At 39.8% G+C, this 21635-nt stretch overlaps 1 protein-coding gene and 1 non-coding gene across 16 annotated transcripts in view; one reads left to right on the forward strand and one right to left on the reverse strand.

Annotated features, from left to right (window-relative positions):
* Window positions 1-21635, reverse strand: part of Ptk2 (protein tyrosine kinase 2) — a 225119-nt gene that overhangs the window by 133042 nt on the left and 70442 nt on the right. For all 15 annotated transcript variants that reach the window (XM_036208358.1, XM_036208351.1, XM_036208359.1 and 12 more), the window contains one exon: window positions 8536-8762. In XM_036208358.1, the coding sequence (XP_036064251.1) occupies window positions 8536-8730 (195 nt within the window). In that variant the 5' untranslated portion in view covers window positions 8731-8762. The remainder of the gene's footprint in view (window positions 1-8535; window positions 8763-21635) is intronic.
* LOC118597515 lies at window positions 15761-15893 on the forward strand. Its single transcript, XR_004946822.1, has one exon. It is a non-coding gene; the product is annotated as a small nucleolar RNA SNORA70 (small nucleolar RNA).

Here is a 21635-nt window from a genome sequence, read left to right on the forward strand (position 1 = left end):
GAAGCAGAAAATTAATCTGGTCAAATTTGGTCGTGCTGTGTGAAGAAGCCCAAAATGACCTCAGCCTGTGTTACAGTAATAAAGTGTCCCACACAAGAGCATCTTAAATCACAGTTCCAGTTTTCACTCTCCAGGAATCAGTCAAAAGCAGCAGGCATACAGAAATTTCACTTTTTTCCCCACCTCTTTGCTTTTCTTTACACTTCTATACATATATCATTTTCCTCACTCTACCAATTTCTCTGGGAAGTGACAGACACTATGAACATACATCACAAGTTCCTAATGAAGCACGAATCTTAAAAGATCTTATTAATAAAAATAAACCTGGAGCCGGGTATTGGGATGAATGCTGGAAGATCAGAGAAGCAGAACAAGCCACAGCTTTGTCACCTTGCCATTTCCCCAGCTGATCTTGTTACCTCAGAGACTGGAAGCTTCTGAGTTCTCATCCAAATGGAACTCAGCTGAACTGCTGCTACTCAAAAGTTTCAAAGCTTAACCAGGCTAAAAGCTTCCAGTTTCTGGTCTTCACGCCTTATATACCTTTCTGCTTTCTGGCATCATTCCCTGGGATTAAAGACTCACTTTCTGGGATTAAAGGTGTGAGTCACCATGCTTGGCTGTATCCTTGAACACACAGAGATCCAGGTAGATCTCTGCCTCTGGAATGCTAAGATTAAAGGTGTGTGTGCCACTATTTTCTGGCCTCTATATGTAGTGGCTGTTCTGTTCTCTGACCCCAGACAAGTTTATTAGGGTGCACAATATTTTGGGGAACACAATACCACCACATCCTAACTATGCTGCTGAATGTGCATACTCAGTAACCCAATGAGTAAATCTGAAAACCAAAAACTGGAGAACTCAAGTATTGTTGACAACTGCTTGTCAAGGAATGTGTTCTCAAGACAATGCAGTGTTGCTTTGCCATGCTTCCATCATCACACACCACACACACACACACACACACACCCCCCCCACACACACACACACACACACACGTATTCTGGAACACAAGACTCATGAAAAGTGGTTCTGAGTGTACCACTGAAATTAGCTCACGTCAACTTTAACTTCTCATCCTAGTTTTGCAGGCCCTTAGCCATTTAGTCCTATGAAATAAACCATACTTGGCTACTCTGAAACCTCCATTTCTCCATTTATGCCAGGATTCAAAAATACGAGTTTTCTGGGCTAAATACTAATAACAGATATCTTAAAAGAATATTTAAAAGTAAAAGTAAGACAATGTTTGTGTCAACTTTTACAAGAACACAGCACTGAGTGCATGCAGTCCTTCACTACTAATGACTGTTGTAGGTGAGAAAAGGCGGTAGAAATGGAAAACAGTGTGATGATATTTTGTTTGTGCTCTAACAAAGCTTGCCTGAAGATCAGAGTGTGGAGTTAGCCACTAGACCCAGGCAATGGTGGCACACACCTTTAATCCCAGCACTTGAGATCTCATGCCTTTGATCCCAGGAATTGGGAGGCACACACATTTAATGCTAAATCCTAGCACTTGGGAGGAAGTGATATGACTGGACAGAGAGAGAAAGTGATAAGGGGGATGGAGTACAAAGCAGTACTCACTGAAAATCTTTCTAGCTACTGTCACTCATGGTGTACCACCAGCACAGGACAAAAGTAGCTCATCAAAACCAAACACCTTGTTAAGTACAACAAATTGTACGCGAACAAATGGACCAATCACTTCACACAGGATGTTAAGAGACTATCCTCCAACCCACCTTAGCAACACGTAAAACCAACCTTAAAATGATTGTCAGTGTGATGAACAAAGCTAAATATCAAAACTAACATGTACACACTGTCTCAACTGTCATCTCCCTAATCATATATTGGTTACAATGTTCTCTTTTTTTGTCTTTATGATTCTGCTTGGTCTGGTGTGCTCATCAATCTTTTAGGTATAAGACTGTTAGAATTGATAACATCCCTTCCTGCATGCTTACTCTTTGCTGGATTAGCTGGTTGAAGACCCACAGCTCCCACTCTCTATGTGTATTATACTAGGAACATGATTAGCAACAGTAAAGTACAATTCTTACCCACAAAAGGTCTGAGTTTGACAACAGAAAGTATAACAACACATGTAAAGAAGCACTAACTGTTGTGTGGGAAAGGCTTCCCCATCTTCTCATGCTTATTTTCAAGGTTCTTTACTAGAGGAACTACCAAAAGCCTCTGTTAAGACTGCTCACTTTACTCACCTCATTCTCCTCCTAGGACGGGCAGTGATCTCATCTCAATGTCCTTCCTTCTTCCTTCCTCATCCCTCTCCCCCTGCTAGCTATCCCACAATAAGGATGTAGAGCCTCGGATTCTTCAAAACCCAGCCCAGGGGGCCAGAGTCCATATAAAAGTCCCTCTAAACCAAAGAATGTACTTTATCTCTGAATGGTCCACAACCACTGCTGGTGCTATAACAAATCACCACAAACCTAAGAGACATAAATGACATGTGTGTATTATGTTTTGGGTCTTGGAGAAACCAAGTCTTAAAGAGTCTTGCTAGGCTACACGGGGAAACCCTGTCTCGAAAAACACAAAAAACAAAAACAACAACAAAAAATCCTATCTTGAACACATATGCACCTGCTCTTCTATCAGAGAGAAATTATGCAGTGATGACTGGAAAAGTATCAGAGATGACACCTAGCAAACACTGCAAACTGCTCACAGAAAACCTTCCAGGCTTGTGGTGAAACTCAGGGAACCCGACCCAAATAACCTTTCCCTTTGGCTCCATCATTTTTCACACAGCATGACTCTGCTCATAGAACTCATTCCCCCGCCACCTCCACCCCATCCCTACCCCCACATTCTAGCCACTGAAGTGTTTCCCATAATCAGAGTGCTAATTTTAAAGAGGCCACCAAATGCTATGATCTAATGTTACACTTTCTACCAAGAATCACACAATATTAAATAATTAGTGATCATCTAACCATAAGCACTACTTAGCAAACTAGACAAACTTAATTATAATTACAGGTTCAAATAATACCAGTCATTCCCAAGTGGCTCGTGAAGCATACTAAATCCCAAATGTGATCTATGGATTTACAAAAGTTTCATGTACCACTGACAAGTTTAATGTGCTTTGAATGTGGCAGTAACAATACTCAATGGCTAAATGGTGTTTTCTCATCGGGCTTCACTTTGAAATCAAAATAAGGCAAAGATCTGATACACTTCAAGCCCACCCACCCACAACAGCAGGAGGCTATAGGAGGAGGTATGTAGGTCAATATAACTACTCACTTTCTCTTCAAACATAAACTAGAAGGGAAGGAAGTTTCTGTCAGGGAGACTCAGCTCTGCATGGGCATGAACTGGCCAATGTCATCTTGGGCATGTAGAGAAGAAGCCCCTTTTTGCTTAGCAAGACAAAAGTGATGCTTCCTTGGCTTTGCAAAGTCCTCTAGAGAAGTGCAGGTGTCTGCAGAAGCCAGAAGAGGAAGTTGGATCCATTAGCTAGAATTATATGTGGTTGTGAACCAATAGTCTTCTGCCAGAGCTGTACACTCTTAACCTCTAGGCCACCTATTTAGCCCTATGTTCTTTGAGTTTATTTTATTTTATTTTATTTGTATTTATGTATATTGTGTGAATTTGTGTGTGTGTCAAGTACAGGCAAGTGCCCACGGAGACCAGAAGAGGGCACTGGAATCCTAGAAGCTGGATTTTTCTGAAGTACAGCAAACTCTCTTTTAACAGAAAAGCACCTCTTTAGCCCTGTTCTTTGAATTTTGAATGAGGCCAGACACTGGCTCTGCCTCCCTAACTTTGAAAGTCCTGGATGGCATCATCTACTAGAAAGCCGTTTCATTTACATTAAAAAGTCATATTTAGCCTGGCGACCTAGCTAGCTTGGCCTTCTGGATCCTGTACTATGGCTTCTAGGTCAGCACTTACTGCTTCACTAGCTTCACGCCGACAGAGATTCTGCTTTTCTTAAACTTGACGAACCAGCCTCTGCTGCTTGCAAACTGCTCTGAGATGGCCTCTTCTCCTCTCTCAACCTTCACAGAATCTGGATCGGGCTTTGTCTTGAGGGAATATTATGGTTGGTTTGAACTTCTGTACAGGGCACTAGAATTTTCTCCTTATTAGCAATAAAGCTACATCACTGTCTTATCACTCTTGTGTTAACTGGAAAAACTTTATCTCCTAGAATTTTTCTTTGTATTTACAACATTACACTGTCTGGCTCAAGAGGTCTAGCTTTCGTACTATCTTGGCTTTCCATGTGCTTTTCTCACAAAGCTTAAGCATTTCTAGCTTTGGATTATATATAAATGAGAAATAGAAGTCTTCATTTCACTTTGACCCCTGGAGACCACTGAACAATGACTAGCTGGCATAATTTAAGCAACGCTACATTTCAGGGAACAGAGAGCCCAGAGAAGAGAGGTAGTATGTGACCAAGGTGAAGGAGACACACATACACATAACTTATCTATGAAGTTTGCTTCCTTATACAGGTGTGGTTTGTAGATCCCCAAAACAATTTAAACAAACATCTGTCAGTGTTCTGTTTTGTGTAGGTCCATGGGAGAATTTTAGGCTTTAGCTAACGCAGCAGGTGAATCCGTTTCTGGTAAACTGACTACCTTTGCTTCGCAAAAGCCTAAAATCCATCCTAGAGTGACCCTAATTCTTCCACCAAGAGCGCCAAATGTTGTCTGTTTTGCCTGGGTCTGTGGAAGAAAAAAGGTCACTCTAGGATGAATTTAGGTTTAGAAAAAAACAGCAGGGGGGAGGGGGGAGATCAGCCTCTGGTGAGCTGACTGCCTATAGCTTTGCAAAAAGCCTTTTTACTGTTACCCAATATACATCTTTAGCAAGCAATTTCCACATGTCAAAACTTCCTATCTGGAGTTGTTTGAAGGAAACATTTACCTAAGCAATTCCAAGCTGTGAGACCTGGCTTTCCAGGTTTTCTCATAACCAAGTTATCTAAATTATTTAAGGCTTAGGGTCCTTCAGTAAAAACTCATATAATGAATGAAACACTTCAAACAAAAGGTAAGAATCACAAAAGGTAGTTCAAAGCCTAGGTGCTAACACTCTAGAATTCAAGTCAGATGCAATATCGCTATGGGATCCCTCACTAATAAACATCACAAATCAACAGAATTCATCACAACATATAAAATAGAAAAAAAAAGTTTGGAGTAGTGTGCGAACTACTGAAATGAGATACAAAGACATGATGAGCACACTTGCTACTGGGGAAAATGGCACCAACCAATACTCCCTCCAGGGCTGACACAGCCTTTTCATCTGCTTTTTGGCTTGTTTGTTTGGGGTCAGCATGACTACACGGAAAGCACATAAAGTCGAAGTACTATGGAGGGAGGTACAGTCACCAGGACTACGGATGGAAATTTAGAGCAAGGCTCAATACAGGACAGACTGGGTAGAGTAGAGCAAGATCATGACTAAACCCTTAAAAGGGTGTGACAACTTGGGGATGAAAGATGGCTCGGCAGTTAAGAGCACTGGATGCTCTTCTAGAAGACCCAGGTTCAATTCTCGGCACTCACATAACAGCTCACAACTGTAACTACAGTTCCAAGGAATCTGACACCCTCACATAGACACTAATGCAAACAAAACATCAATGCACATAAAATAAAATTACAAAACTGTGAAGTGGGGGTGGAATGGGGGGGGAGCAGGAGAAGGGGAGAGAGTAAGAACAGGGTTGGTATATAAAATAAAAGAAAAAACATTTTAAATTAAAAAAAAAAAAAAAAAAAGAGCTGGGGCGGTGGTGGCGCACGCCTTTAATCCCAGCACTTGGAAGGCAGAGGCAGGCGGATCTCTGTGAGTTCGAGGCTAGCCTGGGCTACCAAGTGAGCTCCAGAAAAGGCTCAAAGCTACACAGAGAAACCCTGTCTCAAAAACGAAGGAAGGAAGGAAGGAAGGAAGGAAGGAAGGAAGGAAGGAAGGAAGGAAGGAAGGAAGGAAGGAAGGAAGGGAGAGAAAAAGAAAAAGAAAAAGAAAAAGAAAAAGAAAAAGAAAAAGAAAAAGAAAAAGAAAAAGGAAGAAAAGAAAGAAATTGTGAAGATTTAAGACAGGTACAAAAGAGACTGCGTGAGTGGGCCATGGAGTAGTAACAAGGCCCTGCCACAGTCTTTTTTGGGCTCATTCTACCACATAAAGTTCTTCCAAGAAAGCCTGTACTACTAGATCACTTCATATCACGGTTCCTCTGTAGGCACTTGTGAGTCAGAATCCTGAGTGCATAGTTCATCTGGTATCAATTTCTGAGAGACCAATGACTTCCTTAAGCACTCTAAAGACGCTATTGTGGCATTTTCCTCCATCTGGTGTTACAGAAGAATACTGGGTAAATGGTGGTTTGTTTTCTCAGTAAAAAATCTTTCTTGGGTTTAGAAGACTTCAAGTTTTCTTTGTCACTATTCTAAACACTACAATGTTTCTGGGTTACCAATTCTCTGAACTGACCGAATATTTATCTGTAGATTTGTACCAATATCTATCTGCCTGAAGTTCTGAACGATGTATATGCTACCTACCAACAGGGGCTCCTGAGTTGTTTAAGGCTGAACAAAACAGAGTGTCAGAAGTATTTAAAAATCATGGTTGGATACAAAGCTTGCACCTAACTTGGTTAGCATTTGAGCACTCACACTGTAGCCAATACCCATGTGCCCACCTCACAGATCACACCACAAGAGACTTCCTCATACTGAGGTGCTACACATAACGCTGGAAATGGTCTTCAAGATAGGGAAGACTACTCCAATATCTCCATATCCCTCCATCCCACATCATGCTCCTTTTAATAATTAATCCATCTACATAGTCCATCAACTAAGTGATTATACAGAGGTAATAGAAAAGTATAACTCACAAAAGAATTTAGCTTTGAATCAAATCTATCTATTTGAATAAAACAGGAAAGGAATCTAAATTAGCTAATTATGGTTAAAAGGAGAAGACTTATCTAAGCCAACCTTGTCATTAGAAATGTCTGTTCTCTAAGACTGAATACAGACAGATAAAAGGAAAGTTGAGAAGAGGGTTACTTCTTCAACACCTCACCACAGCAAATGCCTCCTGGAAATCATACTGACTCCCTTTTCTGAAACCTTATGCTACTTTCTCACACCTAACTTTCAGAAACACTCTCTCCTTTGCCTTGCCTGTCTCCTCCCTAAGTCTCTATCACGGGGTCCCCTTACAAACCCAGGGGCTTTTGTAGTGCTAGCTCCTCCATTTGGGTGCTGGACCTACCTTTCAGCTTCCCAGCACCCAGTAAACCTGCTGGAGATTATTCTATACTATGCCACATCTCTGCCCTACAGATTCTATGCTGTAAAAGCAAAAGCTTCTAAAGGGGCCTTGCTATGGTTAGTGCCTTCTAACCTCCTATACGCTTAGGGATCCTTCCAGGAGGTGGCTAATGGGACTTCTATAGGTGGCTAGAATATCCCTGAGGGACTAAATGATCCAGCAATCTCTTCCTCCTTTCTTCCTTCCTGGCTCAGAGATACCCCGACTATGTTATATGGCCCTGCCAGAAGGCTCAAAGCAACAAGACCACTTTCATTACTAGAATCTCAAAACTAGGAGCCAAAAATCAATTTTAACTGATTCAGAATTTCATTACAGTGATAGAAAACTGACTAATATGGACTTTTTACATTCCTACAACATAACACAGTGTTTTAAAACATTACGTATTCAATGGTTTTTAAGGAAATTATTCTATCTGAAGGTATAGGAGCACTCCTAAATTTACAACTAAATTAAAAATCATTTTACTAGATCAGAAGTTATTTTAATTACATTGGTTCTCTGTACCTTCCCAGGATTAAAAAAAATTAGGTGGGAAAACAAGTAAATTGCAGTACATAATTAAAAATGATTCAGTTACTATTTTCCTAAGAAAATAATAGTCATATATTGGCAATGTCCTACCTGCCAAGTGCTGGGGAAGCAGACCCAAGCCCTCACGCCATTAGGCAAATGCTCTAACACTGACCACCTCTATCCCAAGCCCTTTGGGAGTATATCAGAAAGAAAAGGTTAACATACCTGCAACATGGAAAGTACTAAGATGTTAAATAAAAACTATTTCGTCTTTTTTTGCAGGAAAGGGGATTGTATGCCATTGAAACGTAACTGTTTAAAGATGTCATGAGCCCAGCACTCTGGAGGCAGAGCCAGGCGGAGCTCTGTGAGTTCAAGGCCAGCCTGGTCTACAGAATGAGATCCAGGACAGGCACCAAAACTACACAGAGAAACCCTGTCTCAAAAAACGAAAGAAAGAAAGAAAGAAAGAAAGAAAGAAAGAAAGAAAGAAAGAAAGAAAGAAAGAAAGAAAGAGAAAGAGAGAGAAAGAGAGAGAAAGAGAGAAAGAAAGAGAGAAAGAAAGAGAGAAAGAAAGAAAGAAAGAAAGAAAGAAAGAAAGAAAGACAGACAGACAGACATACAGATAGATAGATAAGCCATGAAAGACATACTTACCCTGACATCAGTAGCATCTCCATGCCTGATAATACTGGCCCAGGTGGTTGGCTCACTACTGCTTTCAAAATAATGAAAGACCTTTAATACTCGCTCCATTGCACCAGGGGACCGTTCCATGCCAGTACCCAGGTGAGTCTTAGCACTTGAACTTGGTGTATGATTCAAGTTTGGGTCAAGATAAGCAGCTGCCATTCTTTTGCTAGATGCTAGGTATCTGTCATATTCTGTTGAGGGGAAAATGAAAAGAGATTTTTTTCAGTGCACAATGAGTAGCAATTACAATCTCACAATTATGCTATCAACACTTTCTTCTAGTCTCTATTCTGCAACCCATGCACAAAATACTTAAGGAGAATAGGGACTTAGCACCCGACACAATCACTGTGTTCTCTATACCCAGGGCCTGATATAAGAGCACCTTAAATGCCTGCTTTAAAAAAAAAAAAAAAAAAAAAAAAAAAAAAAAAAAAAGTTAAAGGACCAGGATTCCTATTTAACAATGTCAAAACTTCACTGATTTAAAAATGATGTGATGTTAACATCTCTTCCTTTTTTTTTTTTTTTTAAACCTACTCTTCATTTGTAGGAATACATCACTGCAAAGGCAAACATACCAGTTTGCTGCCTAGTTTTCAGGAACTTACATCAAAGTTCTTTCTTTTCTTCAAATAAAACTCTAGACTTTATACACACTAAATATGGGCAACTAAAAACAGTAAAACAAGGTAGGGCTAAGGAGATAGCTCAGTGGGTAAGAACACCTGCTCTGAAGTCAGTACCTAAGTTCAAAAACCTAGCACCCAAATAACAAGCTAGGCACAGCTATAAATGCATGTTACCCTAGAATTGGAAAGCAGAGACATGCAGGTCCTCAGTACTTACTGGCTAGCCAAAGGGTCTCAGCTTCTGAATCAGTAAGATAACTTCTCACAAGACAATAAGATGTAAAACAATAGAGAAAGACACCTGCTACCCTGCTCTGGCCTCTGTCTTACACAAATACCTACAGCCATATTGTTCATATGGTGTAGCTTCCCTATCATTTCTAATTGAAAATGGACTTCCTGTTCCTCTAGTTATTACAATCTTCCTGCCCCCTCTTCCAAATGTTCCCTGAGCTTCTGGTGTAGACGCTGTGTTGTAGATGTATCTGTTTTGGGGGGACCCATCCATCAACAAAGAAATATAGGCAATTAGTGACTGCTGAGCAAGGGAATTTTATCTAATACAAAACAGCCCCAAAAATCATATATAAACATGTCATACTAAACAGACTGAGCAAATTGTATTTATATATTTATGCATGCGTGTGTGTGTGTGTGTGTGTGTGTGTGTGTGTGTGTGTGTGTGTGTAAAATAATAAAAAAGAGGCCGCCAGGCGGTGGTGGAGCACGCCTTTAATCCCAGCACTTGGGAGGCAGAGGCAGGCGGATCTTTGTGAGTTCGAGACCAACCTGGTCTACAGAGCGAGATCCAGGAAAGGCGCAAAGCTACACAGAGAAACCCTATCTCTAAAAACAAAAACAAACAAACAAAAAAATAAAAGAGGCCATCAATCTGAGAGAGAATGGGAGTAGAAGGGTTGGAATAAGGACAGGAAAAGAGAAAAGCAATACAATTATATTTTAATTTAAAAGTTTCAGTTAAGAAGTAGACAACACAGAACAACAAACAGAAAAGTATATACGCCATATACATCACAGGAAATAGAACCAACACCCTTAATATTTTAGAAACTCTTTTAAGTCGTGAGAAATTCACTTTTTAGAAAACATACTACCTATGTTGGCAAGAATATAGAACACAGCACAATCAACACGAAAGCAGTCTAACAGGTACTCAAATGGCTAAAAAGAACCACTATATGATCCCAAAATTTTGCCGCTCAGGATACTTCCAAGAAACTGACAACATTGTCTATAACAGACACAGAGTTCAAGTGATCCAAACCTCAAAACCTTCCCCTAGTGACTCACTTCCTCCAACAAAGCCATACCTACTCCAGCAAGACCATGCCTCCTAATCCTTCTCAAGTAGTGCTACTCCCAGGTAACTAAGCATTCAAATATATGAGAATAGGGGGGCAATTCTTATTCAGTCACAATCCCTGTACTAATGACTTCAGGACACACTGATAAGAACAAAATCAAAATGTAAATGATGGCTGGGGGATACTCTCTGTATAAAAGAAAAAAAAAAAAAACAATCAATGTATTTGCTCCTACATGCAAAAAAAAAAAAAAAAGCTGAAACTGGAGACTAGTGAGATTGGATACACATGGACTACATAGAGCAAAGAAGGAAAGGGTAGGAATGGAGAAGAGGCAAGTATGGCACTTCTATGCACAACTATGTACTTGTAACTGCCAGTAGCACAGACAACAGCAAACTTGGCAAGAGTCAATAAATACCCAAGGACTGCTTGGAGTATGTCCTGTGCCTAGCATTAAGCTAGACAACTATTAAAATAGAATTTAATCTTCCACTGCCAGACAATGGATCTCAAATCACTTATCAAAATGAAGCACCAAATATTTTGAATTCAAAGATAGAGTGAAATATTGACTTAGAAGATGAAGATAGGACTGTGCTTAGGGTCAAGTCTATACACTTAAATGTGTATCAAAAAAAGGCTGAAAACCAGTCATTTAAGTCCATATGCCTAGCAATGAGAAGCTTGGAAAAAAAGATCAAGTAATTTCTTTTACGTGAATAAATAATAAAATCGGCATAAGACAACTGGGAAGACCAGAGATCATTAGAAAAGATATGCAACTATTAATACATTGAAAACCTTATGTATAGCAATGAAGTTGAAATTTTAGATAGAATATACAATTATTTGCAAAGCACTACTTAAGAAAATCAAGGAAATAAATATAAAATAGAAGCAAGGTATAACAATTACAGCCTGTAATCCCAAAGTTTGGGTGTCTGAGGCATGAAAAGTATCTTTTGAGACATTCCTGAATAGAGAGATCCTGGCCAGCCTGGGCAACAGTGCGAGATTCTATCTTAGATCAAATGAAAACTGGTCAAGTGCAGAGAATAAGCAACTGCAGAGTGTTCAGTCCTACATGGGTCATCTTACCATACCCTTTCCCTCAAGGTTCCAAGGTTATCAAGGAAGACGAAGTATAACAATTCTAACAGCCAAAGGTTATGAATAATTCCAACGAAACAGTGTTTAAAGAAAAGACATTTCCTTTTGACATATGAACTCACAGAGACTGTGACAGCATGAACAAAACCTACACAAGCTGAAGCCAGACCAAGATGCCATTACAAAGGGGGCATAAAGTCCCATCCTCAGCTGAGGAGTTATCAGCATGTGACAGCTGCTGGAAGGAAAGTCTGTTTTCTTTTAGGGTGTGACTCCTGGAAGGTCGGCCACTCTCTAAGGCAGACCTCACATCCAAAAATATGTGGTCAACACAAACGGACAGACTCACTTTGTTTCAAGCAGGGAAGAGAAAGACAGTAAAGCACCAAGTTGGATGGGTAGAAGGTAGGGGTAGAGCTATACAGTACAGGGTGAATATGATCACACTACACTGTATAAAATTCCCAAAGAATTAACAAAAGTATTACTATAAAAAACTAAGCAGGGGCTGCAGACATGGCTCAGCAGTTAAGAGCACTGGCTGAGCTTCCAGAGAACTCTGGCTCAATTCCTAGCATCTACATGGCAGTTCACAACTGTGTAACTCCAGTTCCAAAGGATGTGACACCCTCACACAGACATACAAAAAGTCAATGCTCATAAAACAAAAATAAATAAATCATTAAAATAACTCTAAGCAAACAAATAACTTGAATGAATAAATTCTATGACAAATAATAGATTTACAATGAAAATTCTTCCCAAAAAGGGATATTTTAATTCTTCCAATAAGTACAAAAAAATTAAGCCAGGCGGTGGTGGTGCATGCCTTTAATCCCAGCACTCTGGAGGCAGAGCCAGGTGGAGCTCTGTGAGTTGATGAGTTCAAGGCCAGCCTGGTCTACAGAGTGAGATCCAGGATAGGCACCAAAACTACACAGAGAAGCCCTGTTTCGAAATCCCCACACACACAAAAATTAATCTTACAGATATACAATAGAGAACATCTGAAATATTTATGAGACTCACAAAACAATGATACAACAGGGCATGTTGGTATACATCTTTAATCCTGGCACTCAAGGGGCAGAGACAGGCAGATACATTTGTAAGTTTGAGGCTAGCCATCTACATAGAGAGTTCAAGAACAGCCAGAGCTACATAGAGACCCTGCATCAAAAATAAGTAAATAAATATCAAACAAACAAAAACAATATACCAAAACTTGACAAGGAAGATCATATGCCAATCTTTCCTAAAAGAATAGAGATTATAATAAGTTATTAGGATATTTTATCTAACAATATTTTAAAGGGATGCATCATGGTCAATGAGAATAAGGGTATCATGCATTCGATTTTTTTTCAGGGTCCCCTAAAGAGGTTGTCTCTGTTTCTCTCTCTCTCTCTCTCTCTCTCTCTCTCTCTCTCTCACACACACACACACACACACACACACACACACACACACACACACACCTCGACAGCAGGAAGTAACACAACATCCATATTTCCAAGAGAGAGGGCAGGTGGTTTGTGGTGGTTCAGTGGGTTATAAATATTTGTTGTTGTTGAGGGTGATTGGTTACAAGTTGTTATTGGTAATGGTCAGGAAAAATGCTGAACAAAGGAGATTAGATTCAGGGTTCTTGTTTTGAAAAAGAAAAAAGGGTATATAGAAGTGATAGGATAAAAGGGTAGATTATTGAATCTATTCTGAAAAGAAAAAAAAAGAGATATAACAGAATAAAAGGATAGAGTATTAAATCTACTCTGAAAAGAAAAAGGGGGGAATTATAGATCTGATAGGATGAAAGAGTAGATTATTGAATCTCCTTTTAAACCATAAAAGTAACTACTAGTTTTAAATATTTTGCTTGGATATTTACTTTAAATATTTGCTTAGATTTATGTATATTGATATAATTTTGAGGTTATTTTGGTTAGAACATACTATACATACATTTCTACTCTTAACAATGTAATGCAAATTGCTAGTCCTTGAAAGTTATTATTACAAACTATTTTTGATAATAAAGAAATTCAGGTTAGCAGTTACTCATCTATTACAATCAAACTTGTAGTAATATTAGATATGTTTTCTAGGTTAAACAGATATATTTTAGGTAGACAGGTGGTCTTCAAACACTTCAGAGATCTACAGAATATGGCATTTAAGATGTTTTAATAATACTGACTTTTTTTTTTTTTTTTTTTAATGACAAGGAAACATGTCTGCTCCTGGCAGCACCAATTTACTTCAGAGGAGATGATGGGCATCAAAGAAACTCCACATGGAGTTTACTTTCTTTGTGGCAAAAGGTATCCACTGGGCAAGAAAAGTGCCCTTCCCTTGACTGCTGACAGTGTGCTGTACAAATTAGTCAAGCAGGACACAAAAGAAAGTGACTGCCAAACTTTGCCAAGACAAGGTAGGACAGCCCTTCAGAATATCCTGCTTCACAGAAAAGCCTGTCAGATAATTCTAGGCCTGTATGCCGAAAATGGATGACGCAACATTGCAGAGGAACTTTGGGTGGCTGTCCAGGCAGCCAGCTGCTTCTGTCATTTCACACATTTTTGTGAAGTTGCTTGCTTGCACTTCCTGCTTACTCAGGTAATATTATTTCCTTCTCGGGTCTCTGATTGAATTGAGAACTAGACAATTATAGTCTTCCTTATTAACAAATTCAAATAAGAAACTCACTAAAGAGGTGTTAAGTGTATAGGGTTGAGAGACATCAAAAGATAGTTTTGGGTTGGTAATGCAAATTAGGTACAACCAAGATAGGATAGATAATGGAGTATTTTCTCTGAATTTGCCAAATGCTAATGGACTATACATGGTTAATGCAATGATTGCCCACATGTATGTGTATACAGTTATTGTACTTATTGTATATAGTTTTTCTATGTTAGTTATAACCTCTTTTTCTTTTAGACAAAAAAGGGGAAATATTGTAATAGTTTGTGTTCTGACAAATAAAGCTTATCTGAAGATCAGAGGGTGAAGCTAGTCACTAGTTAAAATGTTTTGAGAGAGAACATAAGTAAGTATCAGGAAATATCACACACACCAAGGGAAAAAAAGCAAGACTAAAGGGATGACACTCCAAACACACATCTCTGTGTCCCAAACTTGCTGGCCAAGCCCAGCACTAACTTCAAAAAGGCCAGGCATTTAAAAAAAAAAAAAAAAAAAAAATGCTCTATTCCAGCATTACCAGGAGAAGCCATTTTTCATGATAGAATGTGACTCTGTCTCAAGGTAACACTTGACAAAATTGAAAAGAAATTTTAAAGTTTTTCAAAGAGGAAATCAAAACTTGACAAAATTGTATTTGTGCTATAAGCTGCCAAACAGGCACTTCTACCACCCATCCTTCCAGGCAGTCTGTTGCTGACATTCCTACGTCTATCTGTATGTTTGTTTTTCGCTAGCATACAGACTTCTCAGATCCTGACCTCTTGAGTCACTTATTTTCATGTCTAGAAAAGTGAACTTAAAAAGAAAACTATCAGCTAGGAGGCTGTGGTACATGCCTTTAATCCCAGCACTCAGGAGGCAGAGTTCTGTGAGTTCAAGGCCAGTCTAGCCTAGTCTACAGAGTGAGATACACAGAGAAATCCTGTCTAGAAAAAACTCAAAAAAAAAAAAAGGGGGGGGGGGAGAAAAACAAAAAGATCAAAACTGGGAATTAGGTTCCCTATCATTAGAGTTAATAAACAGAAAATATCCATAAGGCTGCTATAAAGGTTTCCAAATGTTTACAGAAAGTCATTGGCCTTATCCAGTTTGGAATGGGCACAGTCCCAGTGCCAACACTAGTCTGTAGGCCATGCTTTCATGCTGGCCAAGCATCAGGGGCTCTAAATTTTCAACCAGACTGCTACACTGAAGTCAGGCTTAGCCAAGAATCCAACGGCTTCCTGGATGGGGCTACTGGGCTGTCTGCTTCGGGTCTCCCTTGAATCAACAGCAAACACCTCAGGGTCTTAGTGGGGTCTTGCTACCTATGCTTCTTTTCACTTTTGAAAAAGGTTGGGTAGCCCTGAGTCAAAATGGGAAGAAGATTTGAGAGTCAATCCACAATTGGATATACATACTACAGAAGAGTATTTGCAGCCAATTAAGCCAACCAGGTTCTTTTGCTCATGGGGGCCTGGTGTGTAAGGTCTATGAACTGGCCACTGTGGTAGTGAATGCAGCCTATTGCTTGTATGGGATTTCCTCAGGGGCCTTGGAAACAACTTTCTGATTGATATTCCCATCTCTGATCTTCTGCTGTCCCCAGTCTAGACTCCAGTTGGTTTGTGTGGTGCTTTTGGAAAGTCCAAGGACACAATGGACAGGTTCACACTGGCCAGGCCACATCAAGCTGAAGAATACAGAACCTGTGATTGAGCTGCGGGGTAAGGCAAGTACAAGTTCCCTGCCACCAGAAGGTCCACATCACAAAGTGGGACTTCACCAAGTTTCATGCAGATGAATTTGAGGACATGGCAAATGAGAAGCAGCTCATCCCTGACTGGCTATGGAAATATATATATCTCCCTAATCGTAGGCTCCTGGGTAAGTAGAAATTTCTGAACACCTGAGAGCTTCTAGTGTGCTGAACTTCTTCCTCCACGCCATCAATCATATTTATAACTTGTAGCACTCTGCTTTTAAAAATTCTATTAGGAATAAAAATGGTGTTGCAATACTTAAGATCTGAGTCAAGAGAGGTAAACACAAATACTCAAGTTCTCACTGTTCATATTTTCACCTTACTCTGCATGAAGATACCCAGACTGCAGGATCACTGATGCCACAGAATGCTGGCAAGGACTAATGGTTCAACTATAATGTCTACAACATGCTCTGCAAAATCAACACTGTGTGACATGACCACCCGGTTAATTCATTCCCTTCAAGTGACCCATACACCAACTTTATGTACTGGGTTACTAGTAACAATAATACATCATTACAAGTAAAGACAATGGGGCAATCTGAAGTTACAGAGTTTAAGAAAATTAATATTGTTGCTCCAAAGTCAGTTTTCATCCCCTACACTAAATACCTATTCCTCCAAATATGGTCCAAACCACAGCACATGAATTATAAGGGAACAAGTAAGAAGGAAGAATATAGGTTGACATCATCCCAGAATGGTCCGTGTGAAATTTTAAGCTGTGAGTTGTAAACCTGTTTCTGATACTGCTAAGCTGCTCTTCCCCACTGCATTTATTATGTTCCATTTGAAAGAGATCTGAGAGAACATTACCACCTGCAAGACGCTTTTTAGCCATCAGGTCTCACCTAACACTGTATACCTAGTGTACAGGTCAGTTTCACCCCAGGCAGCCATAAACTTTCTTTGCTCACCATGCTTGTGGCACCTGGGCCTGCTGATCACAGCACACATCAAGGGTTATGATTCCCTATGCCTCAGCAAAGGCCCAGATGCAATGTATTATTTTGGCATGGCCAGCAACCACACTGATTCATTCATCTTGTCGCTTACAGGCAAAAGAATAGGCCACACCTTCCAACAGACTAATATTAACAATATTTACTAAGCCACTAATGTACTGTAGAGGGCATGCATACACAGAAGGTAAGTGAGCTGCATTTGTGTATGTGGTACTATAGAGTATAACCAGGGCACTGCAATCAAGAGAAGATCTACTCCAAATCCAAATAATTAATTAAAAGTAAAAATGAAGCAAAACCAGATACACCCAGAAGAGTTTCAATCTAGTTGGGAGAAAAACAAAAGCTTACTAAGTGCTATTGAAACAACTATACTTAAGGAGTCTAGTGTCATGAGGAAAGCTGGAGAGGTAGCTGGGGATCCAGTACTTAGGAAACTGATTCAATCCTTTGGTAACACAAAAGCATAGTTGAGAAACATTTCCTTATTTGTTTTATGAAACATCAATACTTTGATAATGACAATCTGATGAAATGACCACAAGAAGTTAGAAACTGCTATCCTTCATGAATAGACACAAATAATCTAAATAACATGCAAATATACTTAACACTACAGCATAAATAGGGAATAGTACATTACGTTTGAGATAGAATTTATTCTCAGGAATGCAAAGTTGGTGTCTTAGTCACTGTTCTATTACACTGAAGAGACACCATGACCAAGGCAACTCTTATAAAAGAAAGCATTTAATTGAGGGTGTTCTTACAGTTATCATCATGACAAGGATCATAGCAGAACACAGGCAAGCATGGTGCTTGAGAAAGAGCTTTATATTCTGATCCATGAGCAGATGGCAGAAAAAGAGACATTCCTCCTCCAACAAGACCATACCTCTTAATCCTACCCATTCATCCACCAGCTGGGAACCAGGCATTCAAATATATGGAGATTCTCATTCAAATTACCACATTCCATTCCTTGCCCCCACCCCCATAGACTTGATCATGACGCAAAATGCATTCAATCCAGCTTCCAAAGTCCCCATACACCAGTCTCAACACTGTTAAAAGTCCATAGTCACTTCTGATACATAAGGCAACCTCTTAACTGTACCTCTCTGTAACATCAAAACCAAAAAGCAGATTACATACTTCAAACACACAATGGGATAGAATATATATTACATTCTAAAAGGGAGGGAAGGAAGCATAGTGAGGAAATACTGGACCAAAACCCAGCAGGACAAACTTCAAACTCTGCATGTCCATGTCTTATGTCAAAGCACTCTTCAGATCTTCCTATTCCTTTCAGCTTTCCTTTCCTTGACTCTGAAGCCAGAACGACGTGGCCAAGGCTGCCAAGTTCTTTGGCTTGCTGGGGCTGGAACCTGGGCAAGCTTCAATTACATTTGAATCAGTATTCTGTTGTTGATAATTTTCTCCCTGTTTAAGCTTTCCTTTAATTCCTTTTCACAAGCTGGAAGCTTAGCTGGGACTTGCTCTAAGGTCACCACCCCCTTTATTCCATTTAGTATTAAACTTTTCTTTAAACGTTTTATCTCCTTGAACATAGGAATTTCTGTCCTCAACCGTCTATTTTCTGGTGTTCTCTTCCCCACCCCTCAAACTGTACACTTTGTTTCTCTTTGCCATGCTTGGGTGTTTTTTTTTTCCATTATAGATCTGCATAAGAGTGATCACTAATAACCAAGTGATACACTCAATGCTAGGCTGTCTTGAAATCTCCTGTCAATACCATTAATCCAAGATTCTTCAATTTTTTTAAACAAGGGCAGAAAGCAGCCATATCCTTTACCAAAATATCACAAGAATGGTCTTGTGATTGGCCACTTACTAATATTTTTCCCCTTTAAAACCTCTTGATCTAGGCCCCAATGGGACACATCACTCTCTGCACCACTATCTTCCATGCTGCTACTATAATGGCCCAATAAATACTGCTTAATTTAACCACTTTCCTAGTACAAAGTCCCAATACAATAGTCTTTCTAGTCCAAAGTCTTTCATATTACTCCAAACAACATGATCAGGCCTGTCATAGCAATACCCCACTTCTGGTACCAACTTCATCCTTAGTCACTGTTCTATTGCTATGAAAAGACATGACCAAAATAACTTTTTTTTGTTTTGTTTTGTTTTGTTTGTTTTTCAAGACAGGGTTTCTCTGTGTAGCTTTGTGCCTTTTCCTGGTAGCCCAGGCTGGCCTTGTACTCACAGAGATCCACCTGGCTCTGCCTCCCAAGTGCTGGGATTAAAGGCATGCACCACCACCGCCCGGCAAGATAACTCTTTTGTTGTTGTTGTTTTGGTTTGTTTTGGTTTGTTTGTTTTGTTTTTCCAGACAGGGTTTCTCTGTATAGCTTTGCACCTTTCCTGGAACTCACTCTGTAGCCCAGGCTAGCCTTGAACTCACAGAGATCCACCTGCCTCCGCCTCCCAAGTGCTGGGACTAAAAGCATGTGCCACTACTGCCTGGCCCAAAGTAACTCTTAAAAGAGAAAGCACTTTACTAGAGGCTTGCTGCAATTTCAGAGTTAGTCTGTTATCACTTTGGTGGGGAGCATGGTAGCAGGCATAGTGCTGGAGAAGTAGCTGAGAGCATTACATTCTGATCTAGATCCACAGGCAGCAGGCAGAGAGAGAAAGACATGGGACTGGCATGTGCCACTGCAACTTCAAAGCCTATTCCTCCAACAATGGGGACACATACTACAACAAGTCCTCATCTATTAATCCTTCTCAACAGTCCACCAACTTGGAACTAAGCAATCAAATATATGAGTTTATGGGGGGGAGGGTATTCAACCACCACAGTTGGCTCAACCCTCACAACTTTATTTTTATATATCTCAGTCTGGGGTATATACCTTACTGCTTCATCATTAGCCTAGCACCTTCATGACATGGGTTCAATCAGAACATTATCAAAATATATTTTTTTCAAACACCATAATAGGTCACATTGTGATCAATAGAGGTAGAAAAATATTTGACAAAATTTAACATCTTTCTCACTATAAACAAAAAAAAACTCCTATGAAATAAAGAACTAAAGGGAAACTTTTTCAATTAGTTAATAATAATAATAATGATTTAAAATACAGATAAAACTAGAGCTAACACTTTTAACACTGAACACTTTCTTCCTGAAATCAAAACAAAGACACTTCCTCCCACCATTTCCCCACAGTCAAAACAAATACTGATAATGAGCCAGGGGAAAGAATGGGATGAAGACATGTTAATGTCCACTAAAATATTATGGTGAGGGGCTGCTGCTAGGTTCACAACAGAAAAGAGGAGGGAGGGCACAACGCAGTCTTCCTGTTAAGATATCAGAGGCAACACCCACCTGCTCACTCCATCAGAAAGGACAGAGCCATGTTTCCTAGGGGAAGACTACTCTTCTCATTCAGCTATTTTTAAGGAAATTTTTATTAGAATTGATCTGCAACTTTAATTATTTCATCTCATGCCAGACAAATGAGAAAGTCAGGACAAAAGTCAGGGTCCTAGTACTCACTCCCAGGCACACTGCCATTCCTATCAAGATTCTTTGTCCTGCATTCTGTTGGGAGTTTCTTTCTCCACCTCCTAGAATAATCCTCTCAGTTGAGCCTACCTGACAAGCTACTTCAGACTGTCACAGACCCTAACCAAGATGTCACATTTCATACTGTCTATCAATTCAGGGTGTAGAAACCTGTACCTGTTACTCCTTAGCATCAGCCAAGTATTGACAAGTACATTCAGTAAATGCTGAATGTTCACTAAATACTTGTAAAATGAACTGATGAAATTAAGGAAAAATACTTGAGAGTAAAAGCCATGATTCTTAACATGCAAACATTAGACAAGTTGAACAATTCCATTATAATCTTATAATCTTTCCATTTAGCCATGCACAGCATGATGATTTAAAACGTTCACACTTGAGTCAGATCTCTACTGTTCAGAATCTGGCTCTATTTTCTGTGACCTGAGCAACCATTGCCAAGTTATTTAGCCTCAGTGCCTCAACATCTCCTCTGCAAACCTGGGATACTGATGAACTCCTATCTCAGAGGCCTGTATGAGAAATGAACAGAGCCACCCACATGTGCTCGTATGCATGTGTAAGCTCAGCTCACACATGACATTTGTATCTGAGGAATAAATTTTAATTGTTACAAGAAGCACAGCTCTCTCAAAAGTGCTACCCTTTGGGCTGCAGAGATAAATAGCTCAGGGCTAAGAGCCCAGCCTACTCTTGAACTTCCTGTTCTTCCAGAGCACAAGGGTTTAATTCCCAGCACCCACATGGAACCTCACAACTATAACTCTAGTTCTAGGAGACCTAACATCTCCTAGCCTCCATAGACACCAGGCACACATGTGCTGCAGACATACATGCAGACAAAACATTTACATTCATAAAATAATTTTTTTTTAAGAAAATGCGCCGGGCGGTGGTGGTGCACGCCTTTAATCCCAGCACTCAGGAGGCAGAGCCAGGCAGATCTCTGTGAGTTCGAGGCCAGCCTGGGCTACCAAGTGAGTTCCAGGAAAGGCG

Source organism: Onychomys torridus, chromosome 16 (genome assembly GCF_903995425.1).
Source record: "Onychomys torridus chromosome 16, mOncTor1.1, whole genome shotgun sequence".
Classification (NCBI taxonomy): domain Eukaryota; kingdom Metazoa; phylum Chordata; class Mammalia; order Rodentia; family Cricetidae; genus Onychomys; species Onychomys torridus.